General features: G+C 47.9%; 2 protein-coding genes across 3 annotated transcripts in view; one reads left to right on the top strand and one right to left on the bottom strand.

Annotated features, from left to right (window-relative positions):
- Positions 1-19,275, bottom strand: part of HEXD (hexosaminidase D) — a 51,195-nt gene extending 31,920 nt beyond the window's left edge. Inside the window, exons 1-5 of the mRNA XM_089658177.1 lie at positions 18,955-19,275; positions 13,378-13,492; positions 4,579-4,688; positions 2,695-2,782; positions 2,451-2,615 (exon numbers count right to left, since the gene is read on the bottom strand). Coding sequence (XP_089514303.1) covers positions 2,451-2,615; positions 2,695-2,782; positions 4,579-4,688; positions 13,378-13,492; positions 18,955-18,962 — 486 coding nt within the window. The 5' untranslated portion in view covers positions 18,963-19,275. The remainder of the gene's footprint in view (positions 1-2,450; positions 2,616-2,694; positions 2,783-4,578; positions 4,689-13,377; positions 13,493-18,954) is intronic.
- OGFOD3 (2-oxoglutarate and iron dependent oxygenase domain containing 3) overlaps positions 18,848-22,944 on the top strand; it is a 183,791-nt gene continuing 179,694 nt past the window's right edge. For both annotated transcript variants that reach the window (XM_089658178.1, XM_089658179.1), the window contains exon 1: positions 18,848-19,157. In XM_089658178.1, the coding sequence (XP_089514304.1) occupies positions 19,066-19,157 (92 nt within the window). In that variant the 5' untranslated portion in view covers positions 18,848-19,065. The remainder of the gene's footprint in view (positions 19,158-22,944) is intronic.

Here is a 22,944-nt window from a genome sequence, read left to right as displayed (position 1 = left end):
TGTTAGAATTGTGTCGATGTCCCAATATTTATGGACCTGACTGTATGTACAGCACACCCATATGGAAGAAAAATATATTTGAAATATAGTTTAAAAATATTCTTCCCAAATATAATGATATATTTGAAATGCTACAGTTTTGGCCATATTCAATATATTTAAAAATATATTTCAATAAATAAATAAATATATAAATATATATATATATATATATATATATATATATATATATATATATATATATATATATATATATATTGCATGTTGAAATGCGTTTCTATTACAAAATATATGAAAAATATTAAAAATACATTTCAAATATACTGTAAAACTACAAATCTACATTTTTTTGGAATGCATTTACAAATATATGTTAAAATTACTTTTTTATAGGTTAAAAAAAAATCTGAAGAATATATTTTAAAAAATAAATTTTTAAAAATATTTTTCATACATTCTGTAATATATAAAAAATGCATTTCAACATGATAGATGTGTGTGTATTATATATATATATTTATTGAAATATATTGAATATGGTCAAAATTGTAGCATTTCAAATATATGTCAATATATTTGGGAAGAATATTTTAAAAATATATTTCAAATATATTTTTCTTCCATGTGGGCTGTGATGATATTGCCGCTAATTTTACAAGGTAATGTCTGGGTTTGCAATGGCATCTGGTGTACACAAAGGGGTCTTTTTATAAAACTTTTGTTGCACGAATGTCAGAAATATCGGTGCAAGCTGAACTAAATTTCACCTTATGTCTTCAATGGATTAACTCCTGTTATCAGCAGCAACATCCAGTGGCCAAAATGCAGTATAGCTTTCAAAAATACCGCACTGAGAAAACTTATCGCATTGCGGTCTCTACTGTAGATGGATGGGATGGAAAGGAGCCAAGTCCATTGAAAGGGTAAAGATCTGCTTTAACCCCTTCAAGCCCGGACACTTTCACCCCCCTTCCAGTCCGGACACTTTCACCCCCCTTCCAGTCCGGACACTTTCACCCCCCTTCCAGTCCGGACACTTTCACCCCCCTTCCAGTCCGGACACTTTCTCCCCCTTCCAGTCCGGACACTTTCTCCCCCTTCCAGTCCGGACACTTTCACCCCCCTTCCAGTCCGGACACTTTCTCCCCCTTCCAGTCCGGACACTTTCACCCCCCTTCCAGTCCGGACACTTTCACCCCCCTTCCAGTCCGGACACTTTCCCCCCTTTCCAGTCTGGACACTTTCACCCCCTTCCAGTCTGGACACTGTCACCCCCTTCCAGTCTGGACACTTTCACCCCCTTCCAGTCTGGACACTTTCCCCCCCTTCCAGTCTGGACACTTTCACCCCCTTCCAGTCCGGACACTTTCATCCTCTTCCTGCCCAGGCCAATTTTCAGCTTTCAGTGCTATCACACTTTGAATGACAATTGTGCGGTCATGCAACACTGTACCCCTTTGAATTTTTTAGCATTTTTTTTAGACAGATAAAGCTTTATTTTGGTAGTATTTATTCGCCACTGGGATTTTTATTTTTTTTGCTATGTAAATGAAAATGTCCAAAAATTTTGAAAAAGTGTTTTTCTCATAAAATTTTGCAAATAAATATTTCATCATAAATCTTGGCCAAAATTTATTCCGTTATCTTTTTAAGAAAAAAAAATAACCCAAATTAGTTTATAACCAAAAATTATAATTTTTAAACATTTTTTTTACATTTTTATATTATTATTTATGGTTTTGTTTTTTACATACTGTCACCTTAGCAGTACAGTGTCACCATGGTGACACTGTACTACTTGTGGCGGGTGATGAAAATTTTATTTTTCTTTTTTTACACTGATTGCTTTTACACCCATAAAGGCTGTAAAAGCAATCATTTCTCCTCCTCTCTGGCTGCATTCTTGCAGCCATTGAGAACTACTGTGTGAGCTCTGATTGGTCACAGCTTGTCACATGGTACAAGGCTGTTGTGAATAGCCCTGTACCATGTGACCTCTGTGATCATTCACAGATTTCACACGTAGTAAGCAATGATGTCAGAAGTGACATCTTGCTTACTACTCTGCATGTGATCACTGATCGGCCAATCGGTGATCACATGATCGGGACCTCACACAGAGGTCCCGTATGACGATCGATGTTCCACTGTGTCCGGAGGACACAGCAGGCACCGGATTGTGGTGCTGTGCGCTCCCAGGGAGCGCGCACAAGCAGGGGACAGGGAGGCCGTTTATAAACAGCCACCCGCCCCTGCACTGCCACCGTCCGGCCGTTTATATACAACGGCCGGACAGGAGATGGTTAAGGGGGAAAAAGTTGGTGGGCGGCAAAAACGTGGCTCAATTGTACATTTTTGCTGCCCCCCAACCACATGTCTAAATAAATGCTTTCAAACACAAGAGGAGTACACAACCACCACCCAACAGGTCCTCTCAAGTCTGTTCATACCTCGTCAGAACCAATGTGAAACCATTGAACTGCAGGATGGAGCTCCATGACTTGTCCTATCATGAGCTTCAGGAGTTGGAGGGATTCCTCCTTGTGGGGGTTCAGGCTGTTGGGGTATTCAGGCACCTCCCGCAGGTGAGAGAACTCTTTCTGTTTCAGGACGAACTGCAAACAGACATGCCGAAGTCAACAACATGAAGCGGATGAGGACATCCCTGGCTACGGAACATTTTTCTGGTCTTACCTCCATGTGTCCAAACGTTTGTATTAATGGAATAACCTCGAGGTTGTGGAGCTGGGCCAGCCGAAGTATCTCTCGGATCTCCTGAGGGCTGATGGGACATGAGCAAATCAGACAATTGAAATCACACAGACACAGGGTGCTATTGCATATTTATGATTGATGAATACTAAAAATGGCAGTTATTGCGGATCCCACCCATCACACTCACCTGTTCCATGTCACCGGATCCAATCACAGAGCAGGCTAGCTGGCGTGTTGCTTGGCATTTGAGCAACGTGCCAACATGATAACTGCTGAGCCCTCTAAGCTTCCCAGCATCTTCAGAGACAATTTCCTATGTTCTCAGCACCTCTGTGATTCCCTGTGACCATTCCGGTGAGCCCCAGCATTCCTGCACCTGGCTGCCCTGTATACTCCAAGTGAGCAGCAGCATTCCTGCACCTGGCTGCCCTGTATACTCCAAGTGAGCACCAACATGCCTGCACCTGGCTGCCCTGTATACTCCAAGTGAGCACCAGCATTCCTGCACCTGGCTGCCCTGTATACTCCAAGTGAGCAGCAGCATTCCTGCACCTGGCTGCCCTGTATACTCCAAGTGAGCACCAGCATTCCTGCACCTGGCTGCCCTGTATACTCCAAGTGAGCAGCAGCATTCCTGCACCTGGCTGCCCTGTATACTCCAAGTGAGCACCAGCATTCCTGCACCTGGCTGCCCTGTATACTCCAAGTGAGCACCAGCATTCCTGCACCTGGCTGCCCTGTATACTCCAAGTGAGCACCAACATGCTTGCACCTGGCTGCCCTGTATGCTCCAAGTGAGCACCAGCATTCCTGCACAAAGCTGACTTATACACTCCAGGAGAGCACCAGCAATACTACAGCAGGTTATTTCAGTGTTAATTTCCAGTGCTGCAAAGGACTTTTCCAGGTTCTCCTTTGTTTCCAGCTCCCCAGTGCTGCTAGATACTTTCCCTGCTGCTCCTGCATTCCCAGTGCTGCTAGATACTTTCTCTGCTGCTCCTGCATTCCCAGGCCTGCTAGAGACATTCCCTGCTGCTCCTGCATTCCCAGGCCTGCTAGAGACATTCCCTGCTGCTCCTGCATTCCCAGACATGCTAGAGACATTCCCTGCTGCTCCTGCATTCCCAGGCCTGCTAGAGACATTGCCTGCTGCTCCTGCATTCCCAGGCCTGCTAGAGACATTCCCTGCTGCTCCTGCATTCCCAGACATGCTAGAGACATTCCCTGCTGCTCCTGCATTCCCAGACAGGCTAGAGACATTCCCTGCTGCTCCTGCATTCCCAGACATGCTAGAGACATTCCCTGCTGCTCCTGCATTCCCAGACATGCTAGAGACATTCCCTGCTGCTCCTGAATTCCCAGACATGCTAGAGACATTCCCTGCTGCTCCTGCATTCCCAGGCATGCTAAAGACATTCCCTGCTGCTCCTGCATTCCCAGACATGCTAGAGACATTCCCTGCTGCTCCTGCATTCCCAGACATGCTAGAGACATTCCCTGCTGCTCCTGCATTCCCATTGCTGCAAGAGACATTCCCTGCTGCTCCTGCATTCCCATTGCTGCAAGAGACATTCCCTGCTGCTCCTGCATTCCCATTGCTGCAAGAGACATTCCCTGCTGCTCCTGCATTCCCATTGCTGCAAGAGACTTTCCCTGCTGCTCCTGCATTCCTAGTACTCCAATGCAGCAATAATGCAGTTCTCCACTACAGTTTGAATCAAGCTTCCCCAGTTTTGTGTTGGAGCTGCACAGCCTTTGATCGGTCTGGGACAAACTTCCATACACCCTAATATTATTGATCCATCGGCCCTGTACTGATCTGGGTCCCTGAGCGCAGGAGGTGTTGCATCTGTGTCCACATACCTGTAAGCATGTGCTGCCTGCAGAGGGAGGAGCTCTCCATAATACGGAAAGGTATCTTCATACTCAATCAGCAGACCGTTCGCTCCAAGACAAGAAAACAGAGGAAAGACCTAGAAAAGAAAAAATTGTATCCACTGGTTAAAAAGAAAAAAATGGAGCGCTGCTGCAGGAGGAGCCAGTCCATTAAGGACTGATACCTTGGTTACAGGTGGTGTCTGTCAGGTTAAAGCCACTGTCCACCCTTGTACCATGTTTCATGCTACATCCATATTTAGGGTGATACATGGAACATGGCCGCAATGTTACCTTGTAACATCAGGGCCCATAGGAACCACACTACCACCTGGAATGTGTGATGTAGATTCACCATAGGCAAGGAATAGGGAGGGGTGGATAAAAAAAAAAAAAAAAAAAAACTCTACAAAAAAAAAAATAGGTATATTTAGGCTGTAACACAATGTTACGTCATAACGTACAGACCTAGCAGAGATCATTTGAGTGAAATCCAGAACATTGCCTCCTGGAATGTGTCATGTATATGTAGATTCACCATACTTGCCTAGGCAAGGAATAAGGAAGTGAGGGTAAAAACAAATTAAAAAAGGTATATTTAAGATGTAACGCAATGTTACGTCATAACGTACAGACCTAGCAGAGATCATTTGAGTGAAATCCGGAATACTGCCTCCTGGAATGTGTGATGGAGATGGAGATTCATTATGCTTGCCTAGGCAAGGAATAAGGAAATGAGGGTAGAAAAATAAAAAAAAGGTATATTTAGGGTGTAAGGCAATGTTACGTTGTAATGCATAGACCTAGCAGAGATCATCTGAGCGAAATCTGGAACACTGCCTCCTGGAATGTGTAATGTAGATGTAGATTCATCATACCTGCCTAGGCAAGGAATAAGGAAGCAAGGATAAAACATAACACAAAGTATATTTAGGATGTAACGCAATTTTACGTCGTAACGCATAGACCTAGCACAAGCCATTTGTGTGAAACCTCCATGCTGCCTCCTAGAATGTGTGATGTAGATTCACCACACTTGCCTAGGTAAGAACTAAGGAAGTGACGGTAAAAAAAAAAAGTAAACAAGGTATATTTAGGATGTAACACAATTTTACGTCGTAACCTATAGACCTAGCAGAGATCATCTGAGCGAAATCTGGAACGCTGCCACCCGGAGTGTGCAATGTAGCTGTAGATTCATCATACCTGCCTAGGCAAGGAGTAAGGAAGTGGGGGTAAAACATAAAAAAAAAAAGTATATTTAAGATGTAACGCAATGTTAAGTCTTAACCAGGGGCGGACTGACAACTCATGGGGCCCCGGGCAATAGGGGATCATGGGGCCCCTGTATCCTTGCCCAAACTCAAAAAAGCCTATGAAAAAGGTACCAGGGGCATCTCATGGGGCCCCCTACTGACCCCGGGCCCTCGGGCAGTGCCAGAATTTCCAAATGCTCAGTCCGCCCCTGGTCGTAACACATAGACCTAGCACTGGTCATTTGTGTGAAACCTGCATGTTGCCTCCTGGAATGTGTGATTTAGTTTCACCACACTTGCCTAGGCAAGAATTAAGGAAGTGATGGTAAAAAAAATGTAAACAAGGTACATGTAGGATGTAACACAGTTACGTCGTAACGCATAGACCGAGCACTGATCATTTGTGTGAAACCCGCACACAGCCTCCTGGAATGTGTGAAGTAGATGCAAAAAATTAAAAAAAGGTATATTTAGGGTGTAACATGAAGCATGGTCCTGTACAGTTTCCGTTTACCCTACCCCACCTACCTATATTGAGGGTGCGACTTCTAACACCAATCTGTTTTTTTATTTGAGCTCCACCCACACAGCTCTGTCATCAAGGTCTGGGATCCATCATCTGTCACCTGACTACCCTCTTGTCTGCTGCCTGCCTCGACCCCTGCTTGAACCTGACTACTCTTTTGTGCTGCCTGCCTCAACCCCTGCTTGTACCCGACTACCCTCTTGTCTGCTGCCTGCCTTGACCCCTGCTTGTACCTGACTACTCTCTTGTCTGCTGCCTGCCTCGACTCCTGACTACCATTTGTTCTGCTGCCTGCCTTGACCCCTACTTGTACCTGACTACTCTCGTCTGCTGCCTGCCTCGATTCCTGCTTACTCCTGACTACCATTTGTTCTGCTGCCTGCCTGCCTCAACCCCTGCTTGTTCCTGACTACCCTCTTGTCTGCTGCCTGCCTCAACCCCTTCTTGTTCCTGACTACCCTCTTGTCTGCTGCCTGCCCCAAAACCTATTTACTCCTATTTTTTCTGCTGCCTGCCTTGATCCCTGCTTGTACCTGACTACCCTCTTGTCTGCTGCCTGCCTTGACCCCTACTTATACCTGACTACCCTCTTGCCTGCTGCCTGCCACGGAACCCTGCTTGTTCCTGACTACCCTCTTGTCTGCTGCCTGCCTTGACCCCTGCATGCCAGCTGTGAGGAGGTGACGTCATTGCAATTGCAGTCCTGCCGTATATATCCTCCAGCCCTATAACAGAAGGTCTGTATCTTGTACGAACGTGGGGCTGGAGGTACTGCATGAGCCTGTGCACCTTACCTGCGACACAGTGCCCATCCAACGCATTTCGGAGGGTAGAATGGTCCCCCTTCATCAGAGCTTTGTGAGAAAAATGTCAGGAACTTCGAAAGTTTAGAAGACATATTTCTGTTTTCATTCAGATTAAGGGCTCCATGAGTTGGTAGTGTGTCAATTTTTCTACACAGCTTCCGAAGCCTCGATCAAGGGGATTGTTCAATCCCGAAACATGTTGGATGTTTGATCTGGTGCAATTAAGATACCCCATGCTGTGAATGAGCACATGGTCACCGAGTTTAACACTTTTTGCACTGCGCCTCTAGGACCGGGCCTTTTGGTCAAGTTCTGGGCAATTTTTTTGCTACAGGCCTCAGGGTCTGGTCAGTGCACAATTTGGGCACGACACTTTTTATTATTTTTATAGATTTATTTAATTATTTATTTATTTATTTTTCCTCACCCCACGTTTGTCACTTTTTACTTTTGTGTGTGTTTTTTCTCACAGGATGGAGGGTGTGGGTCCTCGGGCCTACCCTGACGTCTAGGGGGAGGATGTGTGGCCATACGGTTCCTTCCTCCCCTGTCCCTAGGGGGTTTTCTCTTCGGGAGAACCCCCTGACCTAGTACTGGATGTCCGGCTTCGGCTGGACATAAGGAACGGTGGTCCACCAGGCCTTTTGGCCAGGAGGACCAAATGGGAACCTTGTCCCTGTCAGGAGCTTCGTGCCCCGGGGGATCAGGGTAACGGTTCAACCCCTTCGGGGGTAGGACAAAAGCACACCCTTAAGTGCACTTTTTGTGTGGTGTTTTGCACTTGCACTTTTTTGTGAACACTTACGGGTTTTTTCGTTATAGTCTCACGTTTGCGGACTTAAAAAAATTAAGATCAAGTGTAGTATCTGTTCTTATCAGTGTCCAGTGGGGGTGCTCCCGGCCATTCTAGCTTTGCGGGGATGGCTGTTGTATAGTACCCTCACTGGTATGATGGGGGTCCGGAAGGCTAGTACCGGAGGGACAGAAACCAGGGAGCGCCATGATTCGTTCTGGGGCCTTGGGAGTAATTCCCCTGGGAAGACTGGAAAGACCCAGTACCTTCTGATTTGGACGGATCTACCTTGGTCTGGCCAGGGGCTGGGGACGCAAAAAGTCCGCAAACTCAGTGCCCCCTGAGGAAGACGCTCTCAGGGGTGTCACTGGTAACACTTGGGTGTGGGACCCCACGGTGTGAAGATGACACATGGCCACTGTTTTTCACCTCTTTTTGCACAGCGCCCTAAGGACCAGGTCTTTTGGCTAAGTCCAGGGCAATTTTTGCTATGGGCCTCAGGGCCTGGTCTGTGCACAATTTGGCACGGTACCACTTTTTTATTTTCTATTTATTTATTTATTATGCACTCCGACGTCTTGTCACTTTTTGCTTTACCTATGTTTGTGTTTTTTCACGGATGGAGGGTGTGGGTCCTCGGGCCTACCCTGAAGTCTAGGGTTAGGATGTGTGGCCTTTTGGTTCCTTCCTCCCCTGATCCCTAGGGGGTTTTCTCTTCGGGGGAACCCCCTGACCTAGTACTGGATGTCCGGCTTCGGCTGGGCATAAGGAACGGTGGTCCACCAGGCCTTTTGGCCAGGAGGACGAAATGGGAACCTTGTCCCTGTCAGGAGCTTCGTGCCCCGGGGGATCAGGGTAACGGTTCAACCCCTTCGGGGGTAGGACAAACACACCCCTAAGTGCACTTTTTCGTATGGTGTTCGCACTTGCACTTTTTTTGTGATCACTTACGGGTTTTTCGTTGTAGTTTGCACGTTTGCGGACTTAAAAAAAAAAAAATGCTCTCTTTTCTTTATTAACCGTGGGATTCCACTTAGGATGCACCGTGGAGTACTGCCTAGCAAAAGCTATTGAGCAGCATGAGTTAGACTTTAGTTTCTGATATTACAAGAGGATACGGCTCCTTACACCCCTATTCTTTAAAGCAGAACTCCAGCCCAAAATAACAAGATAAACATGAATAGCCTATTAAAGTATAAAGTACAAAAAAAACAGCTTTTGCTGTAATATTCACCTTCAGTCCAGAGATTTTCCTGGCACTATGTTTTTCTGCTGCTCTCTGCAGTCTGTTGGTGAGCATCATTTAACACACTTCCTCTTAGCCAGGTCGTCCTGGCCTGGTCGCCTCAGCACAGTGATGAGCTCATCTCTCTCTGCCCTCTCCTCCTATCAGCGTGCTACTTGTGCTGATTCTTCCTTCTTTAGTCTGAGCTCTGCACTGCAGGGATTGCAAGAGGCTAATACCAGGGCAAGTTCTGGTACTTACATTGTATTTAGAAAAAATATGTTTAATGATGTATTAATGATTAGAGAGCTGCACTGTTACAGTGCTTACACTTACAATACTTATAGAATGCCCAGGACCTCTAGGATTTCCAGGACCTCTAGGATTTCCAGGACCTCTAGGATTTCCAGGACCTCTAGGATTTTCCACGATACCAGTTCAGGCAGGTGTTGACAATGCTGGGCTGTGTTCTCTGATTAGGAAGGTATTTTAGCACCAGCATTTGAAGTGCCTGCTGCTGTGTCTTTTGCCAGCTACCCTAGAACTAGACTGCTAAAAAACTGAACCTGCCATTGCTGACACGGATTTCTGACTTGATTCATCACTTACCTGCTGCCTGTCTCGACCCCTGCATGTACCTGACTACTCTCTTGTCTGCTGCCTGCCTCAACCCCTGCTTGTACCTGACTACCCTCTTGTCTGCTGCCTGCTTTGACCCCTGCTTGTACCTGACTACCCTTTTGTCTGCCGCTTGCCTCGACCCCTGCTTGCACCTCACTACTCTCTTATCTGCTGCCTGCCTCAACCCCTGCTTGTACCTGACTACCTTCTTGTCTGCTGCCTGCCTTGACCTCTGCTTGTACCCGACTACTCTCTTGTCTGCCGCCTGTCTCGACCCCTGCTTGTACCTGACTACCCTATTGTATTCTGCTTGCCTCTACCCCTGCTTGTACCTGACTACCCTTTCGTCTGTGCCTGCCTTGACCCCTGCTTGCATCTCACTACTCTCTTGTCTGCTGCCTGCCTCAACCCTTGCTTATACCTGACTACCCTCTTGTCTGCTTCCTCTCTTGACCCCTGCTTGCACCTGACTACCCTATTGTCTTCTGCTTGCCTTGACCCCTGCTTGCACTTGACTACCCTCTTGTCTGCTGCCTGCCTTGACCCCTGCTTGTACCCGACTACCCAATTGTCTTCTGCCTGCCTTGTCCTCTGCTTGCTGCTGACTACTATTTTTTCTGCTGCCTGCCTCAACCCCTGCTTGTACCTGACTACCCTATTGTCTGCTGCCTGCCTTGACACCCTACTTATACCTGACTACCCTCTTGTCTGCTGCCTGCCTTGACCCCTACGTATACCTGACTACCTTCTTAACTGCTGCCTGCTTCAATCCCTGCTTGTACCTGACTACCCTCTTGTCTGATGCCTGCCTTGATCCCTGCTTGTACCGCTATACTTTTTTGTCTGCTGCCTGCCGAAACCCCTGCTTGTACCTGACTGCCCTCTTGCCTGCTGCCTGCCTTGACCCCTGCTTTTACCGAACTACCCTCTCATCTGCTGCCTGCCTCAACCCCTGCTTGCACCAGACTACTCTCTTGCCTGACATCTTGTCACCGCTCTCTCCTGGTTCTCGTCCTATCTATCCCAACGCTCCTTCAGCGTTTCCTACAACGGTGCCACCTCCTCCTCACTCCCCCTCTCTGTTGGGGTCCCCCAGGGCTCTGTCCTTGGACCCCTTCTCTTCTCCATCTACACCTCCTCCCTTGGCAAACTCATACACTCCCACGGCTTCAATTACCACCTCTATGCTGATGATACTCAAATCTACCTATCCACCCCTCACCTCACCCCCACATTCTCCGCCCGCATCACTCACCTCCTAAACGACATCTCTGACTGGATGTCGCTCCATTTCCTCAAACTCAACCTCTCCAAAACCGAGCTTCTCATCTTCCCCCCAGCCCGCGCCCCCCCCCCCATCCTTTCCATCACTACCAACAACACCACCATCAATCCCGCCCAGCAAGCCAAGGTCCTTGGAGTCATTCTGGACTCAAACCTTTCCTTTCAACCTCATATCAAATCACTCACAAACACATGCAGGCTCCACCTCCGGAACATCTCCAAGATACGCTCCTTTCTTACTCCAGACACCACTAAACTACTAGTACACTCCCTGATTATCTCACGCCTGGACTACTGCAACTCCCTCCTCACCGGCCTAGCCCAGTGCAGGCTCTCCCCGCTTCAGACCATCCTGAACTCAGCGGCCAGACTCATCCACCTCACCAGCCGCTCCACCTCTGCCACCCCCCTCTGCCTCTCCCTCCACTGGCTCCCCATTGCCCAACGCATTAAATTCAAATTGCTCACCCTGACCTATAAGGCCATTCACAACACTGCCCCTAACTACCTCACCGACCTGATTCCCAGGTACCACCCTACCCGTACCCTTCGCTCTTAACAGGACCTCCTTCTATCTTGCTCCCTGGTCTCCTCCTCCCACGCACGACTGCAAGACTTCTCCAGGTCCTCCCCCATCCTCTGGAACTCACTACCCCAATCCATCAGACTGTCACCTTCCCTCCTCACCTTCAGGCGCTCCCTGAAAACCCACCTCTTCAGGGAAGCCTACCCCACCCTCACCTAACAGCCGCTGCCCTTCCCTCCTCCTACCACTCCATCCCCCACAGCCGTTTCCTCCTGTGCCTCTACCCCCTCCCTCCTAGATTGTAAGCTCGAAAGAGCAGGGCCCTCTTACCCCTTGTGTACTGTTTGATGCTACTGTTCTGTTTCATGTATTGTCCCCCCTCTATTGTAGAGCGCTGAGCAAACCCTTTGGCGCTATATAAACTCGATAAATAAATAAATAAATAAATCTTGTGAACAGTCTCCACAACCTAGCCCTTTTGTCCAGTAACCCCTTGGCTGGGTGATCCTGAGGGCCGTGACCCACTACCAGTTTGCAGCAGAGAAAACCAAGAACCATTAGGGTTTCTGGCCCACCGCCCTTTGTATGGTACTCTGGTGAAGACCAACTTAGGGCTCATTCTTATGTGCAGCTATACTGCATGTATGGTGGAGCTATAGGGCGTTTGAAAGGCGAAGAGCGGGCAATATGTCGCCTCATATAAACCATCAAAATGCCAATTAGCTGCGCCACAATCGTGTAAATTGAATGTGATTGCACCATGCGCCTGAATGGGTTGTGTTCACCAGTAATACCACCTACCAAATGCGAGATGCCATTTATTTCTGCAGCGAAGCTTTGAACCCACCGCATGGTTACAGCCCTGAGTGCCTGAATTTCTGCGGTTGGGTGGGTAACCACCTACCCGTGTGAAATAATGCAGGCCATAAACAGGTCGAAAATCAGCCATTTTTTAAAAAAAACAAAAACGAAAAATTGGTCGTTCAATCGGCTGACGTTACCAACAATGAAAAAAAATAATAGGCCGATTTTCGTCCCGTCTACGGCCGGCATTTTTACTTCTGTCCCTTGTAGAGAGGTCCGCTGTTATATTTTACATGAAAAAGTCTTGAGGTTGCAACATTGCATCTATTTGTATCCATTTTGGATACAGATGGTTTTATTGTGATACAAATAGATACATTGTTACAACCACAAGACTTTTCACATAAAAAATAACAGTGGACCTTTTTCTTCTTTTTTTGTTCTTCTTGCAGGTCACAGCTCATGTGCAGATTTTTTATCGGTAAAATGATCGGCAGATTTGTCCATCATTGCCGGGAAAATTGGCCGATCGTCAAAATCGGCCGCAAATTTTCCAACTTTACCGATAAAAAAAAGTGCCAAAACCCCAAAAAACGGCCAACCAATTAACCCACTAATGGTGCAAAAATTGGCCAGTTTTCGACCCGTCTATGGCCTGCATTAGACTCTGTGACTCGGGGCGCGCCCCCGTCTCCTGCCATAATATTTGTGTTTTTTATTTCTACCTGGAGTTCAGCTCTACGATGTAAAAGATGTAACCGACCTGCTTTGTTCATTTTGCTTTCTGTCCTAAAAACAATCCTTCAGCCACGGCAGACAGAACTGCTGGCAAGCCAGTAAGCAGAAAATATTCCAACTCTTGAGCCGAATCTCGCAAATCTGGTTTGTCAGGCGCCACGTCGAGCTGTAATAAAAACGCAGAACACATGATGCTGCCAATGTTTACCTCTGCAAGGTAGGACACCTTCGGCGGAGCTCCTTTCAGATCCAGGTGAACCAGGGTTCTATTAAAAGAGACTCTTTCCGGGCTTAGCCCCCCGTCATCCTCCGACGTCTGCCCCCTGCACAATAGCAAAACAGTCACTACATGGAGATTAAAGTGATTTTTTTTTTAACAGGTATAAAAAGTGAATTTTAATCTATTTTTGTTTCTAGTTTTGGATGGAGTAGGGAACGATTAAAGTGTTACTAAATCTTGGACCCTGCATTCACTATATTTGCTCTCCCCAGACCCTGCATTCACTATATCCTCTCTCCCCGGACCCTGCATTCACTATATCCTCTCTCCCCAGACCCTGCATTCACTATATCCGCTCTCCCCAGACCCCGCATTCACTATATCCGGTCTCCCCAGACCCCGCATTCACTATATCCGCTCTCCCCGGACCCCGCATTCACTATATCCGCTCTCCCCGGACCCCGCATTCACTATATCCGCTCTCCCCGGACCCCGCATTCACTATATCCGCTCTCCCCGGACCCCGCATTCAATATATCCGCTCTCCCCGGACCCCGCATGCACTATATCCTCTCTCCCCGGACCCCACATTCACTATATCCGGTCTCCCCAGACCCAGCATTCACTATATCCAGTCTCCCCAGACCCCGCATTCACTATATCTGGTCTCCCCAGACCCTGCATTCACTATATCCGCTCTCCCCGGACCCCGCATTCACTATATTTGGTCTTCCAGGACCCTGCATTCACTATATTTGGTCTCCCCGGACCCCGCATTCACTATATCCGCTCTCCCCGGACCCTGCATTCATTATATCCGCTCTCCCCGGACCCCGCATTCACTATAACCGCTCTACTTGGACCCCGCATTCACTATATCCGCTCTCCTCGGACCCGGCATTCACTATATCTAGTCTCCCACAGTACACACAACATGGAAATGCAATTATTTTTGTAAATATAAACTGCTAAATATCTTTTCTCAGCAGTTAGAGCAGTCTTGTGACTTGTATCAGTGTCCAGCAGAGCACTGGTTAAGGCTTGTAGGAATCCCCATTCTGCTCTAGGAGGATGCAGAGCCCCTGACATCTGTCTGAACAGTGCTGATTGGCCCTGTGCTGATCACATGCACCCTCCCAAGAAAAAAAAAAAAAAAACCTTTCTAGCAGTACACACCAAACTGAGCATGTGCAGAGTAACTCCACACAATGGTCTTATCAGGAGATAAGAGAGGGACACTGGAAGAAGGGGAGGATCAGAGAAGACAGGATCAAACAGTGTTTTTACACAATGCAGAGGATTAACCGCTTAGGTTCCACAGTGAGTATAACAAGCACGCGTTACTGCATATACAGACTGATTGTACTGTTGTGGTTTTAGTAACACTTTAAAGCTGGATTCCAGGATATTTCTACATAGATACATTGTTCCAGCTTGGACCAATGTAATTATGTATATACCATACCTGAGGGGTCCCTCCAGAACAGGGGTAGGCAACCTGCGGCTCTCTAGCTGTTGTGGAACTACATTTCCCATGAGGCATTGCAAAGATTACAAAACTGACAGTTACAGCTATGACTTGCAGAGGCATGATGGAACTTGTAGTCCTGCGGCTCACAGGTTGCCTACCCCTGGCATATACAGACTGATTGTACTGTTGTGGGTTTAGTAACACTTTAAAGCTGGACTCCAGGATATTTCTACATAGGTACATTGTTCCAGCTTGGACCAATGTAATTATGTATATACCATACATGTGGGATCCCTCTAGAAGCTGGAAATCACTGTATGGACACTGCTACTACACAGCTACTACAGTGATCTCCACCAACTTCCTGGTCCAGGCGGCTGCCCTGCTGCGTTGTGAACACAGGAGGTCGACCGCACAGGCACCATGCAGAGATAATTCTGCATTTTCTCAATGCGTATAAAGTGTTCCTCTATTGGATGAGGTGGAAAGTGTGATGTCACTGTGCTGTCTCTCCACCTCGTTCAATCAGAGAATGCTTTTCATCCACTGAGAAAATGTGAAGCACTCTCTGAATGGTGCCTGGGCCAAGTGGCCGACCTCCTGTGTTCACCATGTAGCAGACGCTCGGCACAGGACTCGGGAGCCAGCCGAGATCACTGGAGTAGGGTTGTAGTAGTGGTGGTAGCTTCTAGTCCAGGGGGCTCCAAACTTTCTAAACAAAGAACCAGTTTACTGTCCTTTAAACTTTAGGGTGGGGTCGGACTTTGACCAGCCGGAGTGGAAAATGTCCTGGTGTCAGTGGCAGTAAACAATGCCCTATCATCAGTGTCAGTGGAAGCAATAGTGCCCCATCATTGGTGTCAGTGGGAGGAATAGTGCCCCATCATTGGTGTCAGTGGGAGAAATAGTGCCATTGTTGGTGTCAGTGGGAGGAATAGTGCCCCATCATTGGTCTCAGTGGGAGGAATAGTGCCCCATCATTGGTCTCAGTGGGAGGAATAGTGCTCCATCATTGGTGTCAGTGGGAGGAATAGTGCCCCATCATTGGTGTCAGTTGGAGGAATAGTGCCCCATCATTGGTGTCAGTGGGAGGAATAGTGCCCCATCGTTGGTGTCAGTGGGAGGAATAGTGCCATTGTTGGTGTCAGTGGGAGGAATAGTGCCCCATCATTGGTCTCAGTGGGAGGAATAGTGCCCCATCATTGGTCTCAGTGGGAGGAATAGTGCCCCATCATTGGTGTCAGTGGGAGGAATAGTGCCATTGTTGGTGTCAGTGGGAGGAATAGTGCCCCATCATTGGTCTCAGTGGGAGGAATAGTGCCTCATCATTGGTCTCAGTGGAAGGAATAGTTCCCCATCATTGGTGTCAGTGGGAGGAATAGTGCCATTGTTGGTGTCAGTGGGAGGAATAGTTCCCCATCATTGGTGTCAGTGGGAGGGCTAGCACCCCATTGTTGGTGTCAGTGGGAGGAATAGTGCACCATCATTGGTGTCAGTGGGAGGAATAGTGCCCCATCATTGGTGTCAGTGGAAGGACTAGCACCCCATGGTTGGTGTCAATGGGAGGAACAATGCCCCATCACTGGTGTCAGTATGGAGGAATAGTGCTCCATTGTGGGGGTCAGTGGCAGGAACTATGCCCCACTGTTGCTGACATGGGGGGGGGGGGGATAATGTTTCAAGGGCCGGATAAAATCAAGCAAAGGGTAGCATCCGGCCCCCCGGCTGTAGTTTGGAGACCCCGGTCCTAGAGGGATCCCACAGGTACAGTATATACATAGGGGGAGATTTACTAAAACTGGAGCACACAGAATCTGGTGCAACTCTGCATAGTAACCAATCAGCATCCAGGTTTTATTGCCAAAGGAATTCGGGATCGGCACAGATACCTGCAGCTGCACCACCCACACAGAGGAATGGGGGACCCCCACAAATACCTGCAGATGTACCACCCACACAGAGAAATGCGGGACCCCCACAAATTCCTGCAGCTGCACCATCCACACAGAGGAACATGGGACCCCCACAAATACCTGCAGCCGCACCACCCACACAGAGGAATGCGGGACCCCCACAAATACCTGCAGATGTACCTCCCACACAGGGGAATAGGGGACCCGCACAGATACCTGCAGCTGCACCATCCACACAGAGGAATGTGGGACCCTCACAGATACCTGCAGCTGCACCACCCACACAGAGGAATGCAGGACCCACACAAATACCTGCAGCTGCACCACCCGCACAGAGGAACCAGGGACCCGCACAGATACCTGCAGCTGCACCACCCGCACAGAGGAACGTGGGACCCTCACAGATACCTGCAGCTGCACCACCCACACAGAGGAATGGGGGACACCCACAAATACCTGCAGCCGCACCACCCACACAGAGGAATGGGGGACCCGCACAGATACCTGCAGCCGCACCACCCACACAGAGGAACGTGGGACCCCCACAAATACCTGCAGCCGCACCACCCACACAGAGGAATGCGGGACCCCCACAAATACTTGCAGATGTACCACCCACAGAGAGGAATGTGGGACCCCCACAAATACCTGCAGACGCACCACCCCCACAGAGGAAAGAGGGACCCCCACAAATACCTGCAGCCACACCACCCACACAGAAGAATGCAGGACCCGCAGAGATACCTGCAGCTGCACCACCCGCACAGAGGAATGCGGGACCCGCAAAAATACCTGCAGCTGCACCACCCGCACAGAGGAACGTGGGACCCCCACAAATACCTGCAGCTGTGCCACCCACACAGAGGAACGTGGGACCCGCACAGATACCTGCAGCTGCACCACCCACACAGCGGAATGGAGGACCCGCACAAATACCTGCAGCCAGACCACCCACACAGAGGAATGCGGGACCTGCACAAATACCTGTAGCTGCACCACCTGCACAGAGGACCGCAGGACCCACACGGATACCTGCAGCTGCACCACCCACACAGAGGAACGCAGGACCTGCAGAGGTACCTGCAGCTGCACCACCCCCAAAGAGGAATGCGGGACCTACACAAATATGTGCAGCAGTACCACCTGCACAGAGGAATGTGGGACCCCCACAAATACCTGCAACTGCACCACCCACACAGAGGAATGCGGGACCCCCACAAATACCTGCAACCGCACCATCCACACAGAGGAATGCGGGACCAGTGGACGGGAGCCATTAATTATAATGGCACGCTGCCCGCACTGGAAATCACAACCGTACTGGGAACCTTGGTTCCCGTGACGACTGCGATTTCCAAAGAAGTGCAGGTTCCTGCGTGTTCCGGGAGCACAGGAGTCCATTCAAATGAAGTAACAGAGGGGAAATCTTCCAATGGGGACACTATTTCTGGTGACCTGGGGGGTCCCCAAGGAAGTCCCTTAATTTGCAGGGACTTCCTCACTTCCTGTTTTGGCTATGGGACAGGAAGTGAAGGGAAATCTCTGCGATGGGACACGGATGGCAATAAAAACATCTTACAGGGTTTCTAACCCTCCCTCACTCTATCCAAAATGGAAACAAAGTTTTGCCTGGAGTTCTACTTTAATGATAATATGACGTTCTTTTTGGAATGATGCCATACGTCGGTGTAAAGTATTGCGCTATAGTATAGGGTGTGGTAGATAATGATCTATTATTATCTGTAATAAATGGCCGGGACGTGTAGCTCCGAGACATCTTTTTATCATCAGGAAATAAAAGCTGGAAATGTCCGACACTCGTGCAGGATTAACATGCGAAAAGGAAAAAGGAGTTCAGATTAGATTCAAATATAGCAAAAATAATACTTTTCATGGTATGTCTGCACCCCAATACCCCTATGATTACCCCTGGGGGTAGATTATCCTATGTTATGTATGGACCCCTATGACACCCCAGGGGGAGATTATCCCATGCTAGATTTGCACCCCAGGAAGTAGATGATCCTATGTTACGTCTGTACCCCTATGATTGCCCTGGGGGAAGGGGGGGGGTTATTCCAGGTTATACCCCTGATACTCCTATGACTACTCCAAGGGGTGTATAGGGTCAGGAAGTCAGTATAGATGGGCAAGCAGTCAGGACCCTCAGCCACCTCTCACCCATTCATCGTGTCTGCAGCTCCTCCGGGCTCGATTGCTCAGGCTTGTCTTCCCGGGCCCGGCCAATCTACGAGCTCCACGTGCATCCCCGGGCTCCAGTGAGCTGTCACCATGGCAACCAGGAGCCGGCGCCCAGCGAGAGTGCCGGGAGAGAACGGGGATTCAGCGGGGCCTAACCGGAGGACGGCGGGAGGAAGACCAGGGTGAGGAGAGGGAGTCACAACCGGAACTGTAATAACGAGTCGAGGGTGACAGCTGCTGTGACAGCATGGCGGGGGTGTGAGGGCACGTACGGGCGATATCACCTGGAGCCACGGCGATATTATCACCTTTGACCCCCCCATACCTCTATATGCGCCACCCTCGTCTCCCCCCCAATCTCATATTTGTCCCCTGTACCCCAATATACCCCTTCTCACCCCTCTGTACCCTGATATACTCCCTTCGCATCCTCCATTTATACCCTTATCACCCCCTATATATACTCATCACCCCCTGTACCCCAAAACATACTCTTGTTGTCAACCCCTGTACCCCAGTATAATTTCATTTCACTCTCTGTACCCCCACATTTACCCTTATTACTCTCTGTACCCCAATATACGCTGCTTTTGCCCTCAATACCCCACCATATATCCTTATCACCCCCTGTACCCCAATATACTCCCTTCTCAGCACTGTACCCTTACATATGCCTTTATCACACAATGTACCCTAATATACTTTCTTCTTCCCCTGTACCCCTTCATATACCTTTATAATCCCTGTACCCCAATATACTCCTTCACCCTCTATACCCCAGCATATACCTTTCTCACTTTCTGAACCCCAATATACTCCCTTCTCACCCCCTGTACCCCTACATATACCTTTATCACCTCCTGTACCCTAATATACATCCTTTTCGCCCTCTATACCCCAACATATACCCTTATTGCCGTCTACCCCAATATACTCACCCCCTGTACCATGATATACTCCCTTCTCATCCTCCATTTATACCCTCATCACTCCCTGCACCCGAATATATTCTGCTCCCACCATCTGTACCCCAAAATATACCGTTGTCTGCACCTGTATCCCAAAGTATACCCTTATCAACCCCCCCCCCCCCTCCGTACCCTGATATACTCCCTTCTCATCCTCCCGTGATATCCTTATCACCCCTTTTACCCCAATATGCTTCCTTTTCACCTTCTATACCTCCACACATACGCTTATCACTCCCTGTACCCCAGTATACTTCTTTCTGACTCCTTGTGCCCCCACATATACCCTTATCAACCCCCGTACCCTAATATACTCCCTTCTCACCCTCTGTGCCCCCCACATATACCCTTATCAACCCCCGTACCCTAATATACTCCCTTCTCACCCTCTGTGTCCCCACATATACCCTTATCACTCCCTGTAGCCCAATATACTCCCTTCTCACCCCCTGTGCACCCCACATATACCCTTCTCACCCCCTGTGTCCCCCACATATACCCTTCTCACCCCCTGTGCCCCCATATATACCCTTATCACTCCCTGTAGCCTAATATACTCCTCACCCCCTGTGCCCCTCATATACCCCCTTCTCACCCCCTGTGCCCCCACATATACCCTTATCAACTCCTGTATCCCAATATACTTCCTTCTCACCCTCTGTGCCCCCTACATATACCCTTATCACTCCCTATACCACAATATACTCCCTTCTCACCCCTGTGCCCCCACATATACCCTTATCACTCCCTATACCCCAATATACCCCCTTCTCACCCCCTGTGCCCCCACATATACCCTTATCACTCCCTATAGCACAATATACTCCCTTCTCACCCCCTGTGCATCCCACATATACCCTTATCAACCCCTGTACTGCAATATACTTCCTTCTCACCCTCTGTGCTCCCTACATATACCCTTATCACTCCCTATATCACAATATACTCCCTTCTCACCCCCTGTGACCCCACATATTCCCTTATCACTCCCTATACCCCAATATACTCCCTTCTCACCCCCTGTGCATCCCACATATACCCTTATCCCTCCCTATACCCCAATATACTCCCTTCTCACCCCATGTGCATCCCACATATACCCTTATCAACCCCTGTACCCCAATATACTTCCTTCTCACCCTCTGTGCCCCCCACATATACCCTTATCACTCCCTATACCACAATATTCTCCCTTCTCACCCCTGTGCATCCCACATATACCCTTATCACTCCCTATACTCCCTTCTCACCATCCGTGCCCCCACATAATACGTTTATCATTCCCTGTACCCCAGTATGCCCCATTCTTGCCCTTTGTACCCCTAAAAATACTCATCTCTCCATTTATCCCAGTATACTCCCTTCTCACCCTCTGTACCCCCTACATATACCCTTATCGCTCCTTGTACCCTAATATTTTCACTTCTCATCCAAGTACTCCAATATTTAGCATTTACACTCCCTGTACGCCCACATACCCCCTTTTCAGTCCACCTGTACCTTCATATATACCCCTAATAATCTCTATTCTCCTACGTATTCCCTTCTTAGCCCCACAACCCCCTCCCCCCAGTACTCTCATATTGTATATACCTTTCCCACCCTGTGCACCCCACATGTACCTGCTCCTCACTTACTGTGTCCCCATATTTACTCCTCACACCTTCATATGTATCCCCCTCACTCCTCTGTACCCTCTTATTTTTCCCTTTATTCCTCATACACCCTCACAGTATTTCCTTTGAACCTCCTTCCCCCTCTCATTTATTCTTCATATCCTCCTCGTCATTTGTACCTCTCACCCCTTTTACCCCAATATTAAAGCAGTATGAAACCCAAAAACAAACATTTATTACCAATAAACGCTTACCAATTCTGGCTGTATTAGTTATCTTTTTTTGTATTTCTTCTATTCCTGCTGATCTGGCCAGTAAGTCTGTTGTTTTTCAACAGAACATACTCTCTTGAAATATGTATCACTTATATAATTTCTCAACCATGTTGTACACCTCAGCTGTTTTCATACCCCTGTGTGGGTAAACGTTTTGATCCCGTTCTCTTCCATATTCAGTTCTCTGATCAATGTTATACCCAACATTTATCCTGTGTGTGTTCCAATACTTTTTCAGTAAGGGTCCTTTCACATGGGTGTTCCGGGTTTTTTATCAATTCAGTCACGTTTTTTCAAAGAAAAAACGAATCAGTTTACATCAGTTTTTTATCAGTGTCTAATATGTTTTTAACATTCTTTACCAATGCAAAAATAGACCGTATGTCCGTTTACATCCGTTTTTTGTCCATTCCGTGGTTTTTTTTTTAATGGAAGAAAAATAAGATGTTAACGGATGCAAACAGATGATCGTCTGTTTACATCCGCTAGTCCATAGAAATACATGGGTGTCCGTTTTTTCATCTGTAAACGAACAGATGAAAAACGTACATATGGAACACTCGTGTAAAAGGAACCGAAAGCTCTTTCTACCAAAAAAATGTGTCAGTTACAGGGATGAGACAAATGGTAAATACTGGCAGTGATCAGCTGTTATTTATTTAGGTAAAACCATTATCCAAAAAGGAACAAAACTCTTTGCTGTAACTGATAATAAAGTGTGAGCTGGAGTTTGACTTCAGTTTGTTAGTATATTTAAATCTGCTAGTACATCTAACACTCCCCTCCCCCCAGACTGACAATGCTGATGTCCAATTGTGTCTCTGTTGCTCCTTCCTCCAGGGTGGGGGCGCTCTAATAGAGGAGGTGTGTTACTGGCCAGATCACCAGGGGAAAACAGAGGGGAAAAAAGCCTAAGGGACGGATCACATCACAAAAATGCACTCCGAATGCGTTTTTTCATTCGTGTTTTTGATTTGTTTTTATTGTGTTTTCATTGCATTCCAGTGTGTTTTGCTGCATTCCAGTTCAGTTCTGTGCAGAAAAAATACAGTATGTTCTACTTTTTTTCTGCACTGGAACTGACTGCACTGGTGTGAACTATCCAATTGG

This window comes from Staurois parvus, unplaced genomic scaffold (genome assembly GCF_062004578.1).
Source record: "Staurois parvus isolate SC_StPar_1 unplaced genomic scaffold, SC_StPar_1.0 ptg001055l, whole genome shotgun sequence".
Taxonomy (NCBI): Eukaryota; Metazoa; Chordata; class Amphibia; order Anura; family Ranidae; genus Staurois; species Staurois parvus.
This window is presented reverse-complemented; position numbering and strand designations above follow the sequence as displayed.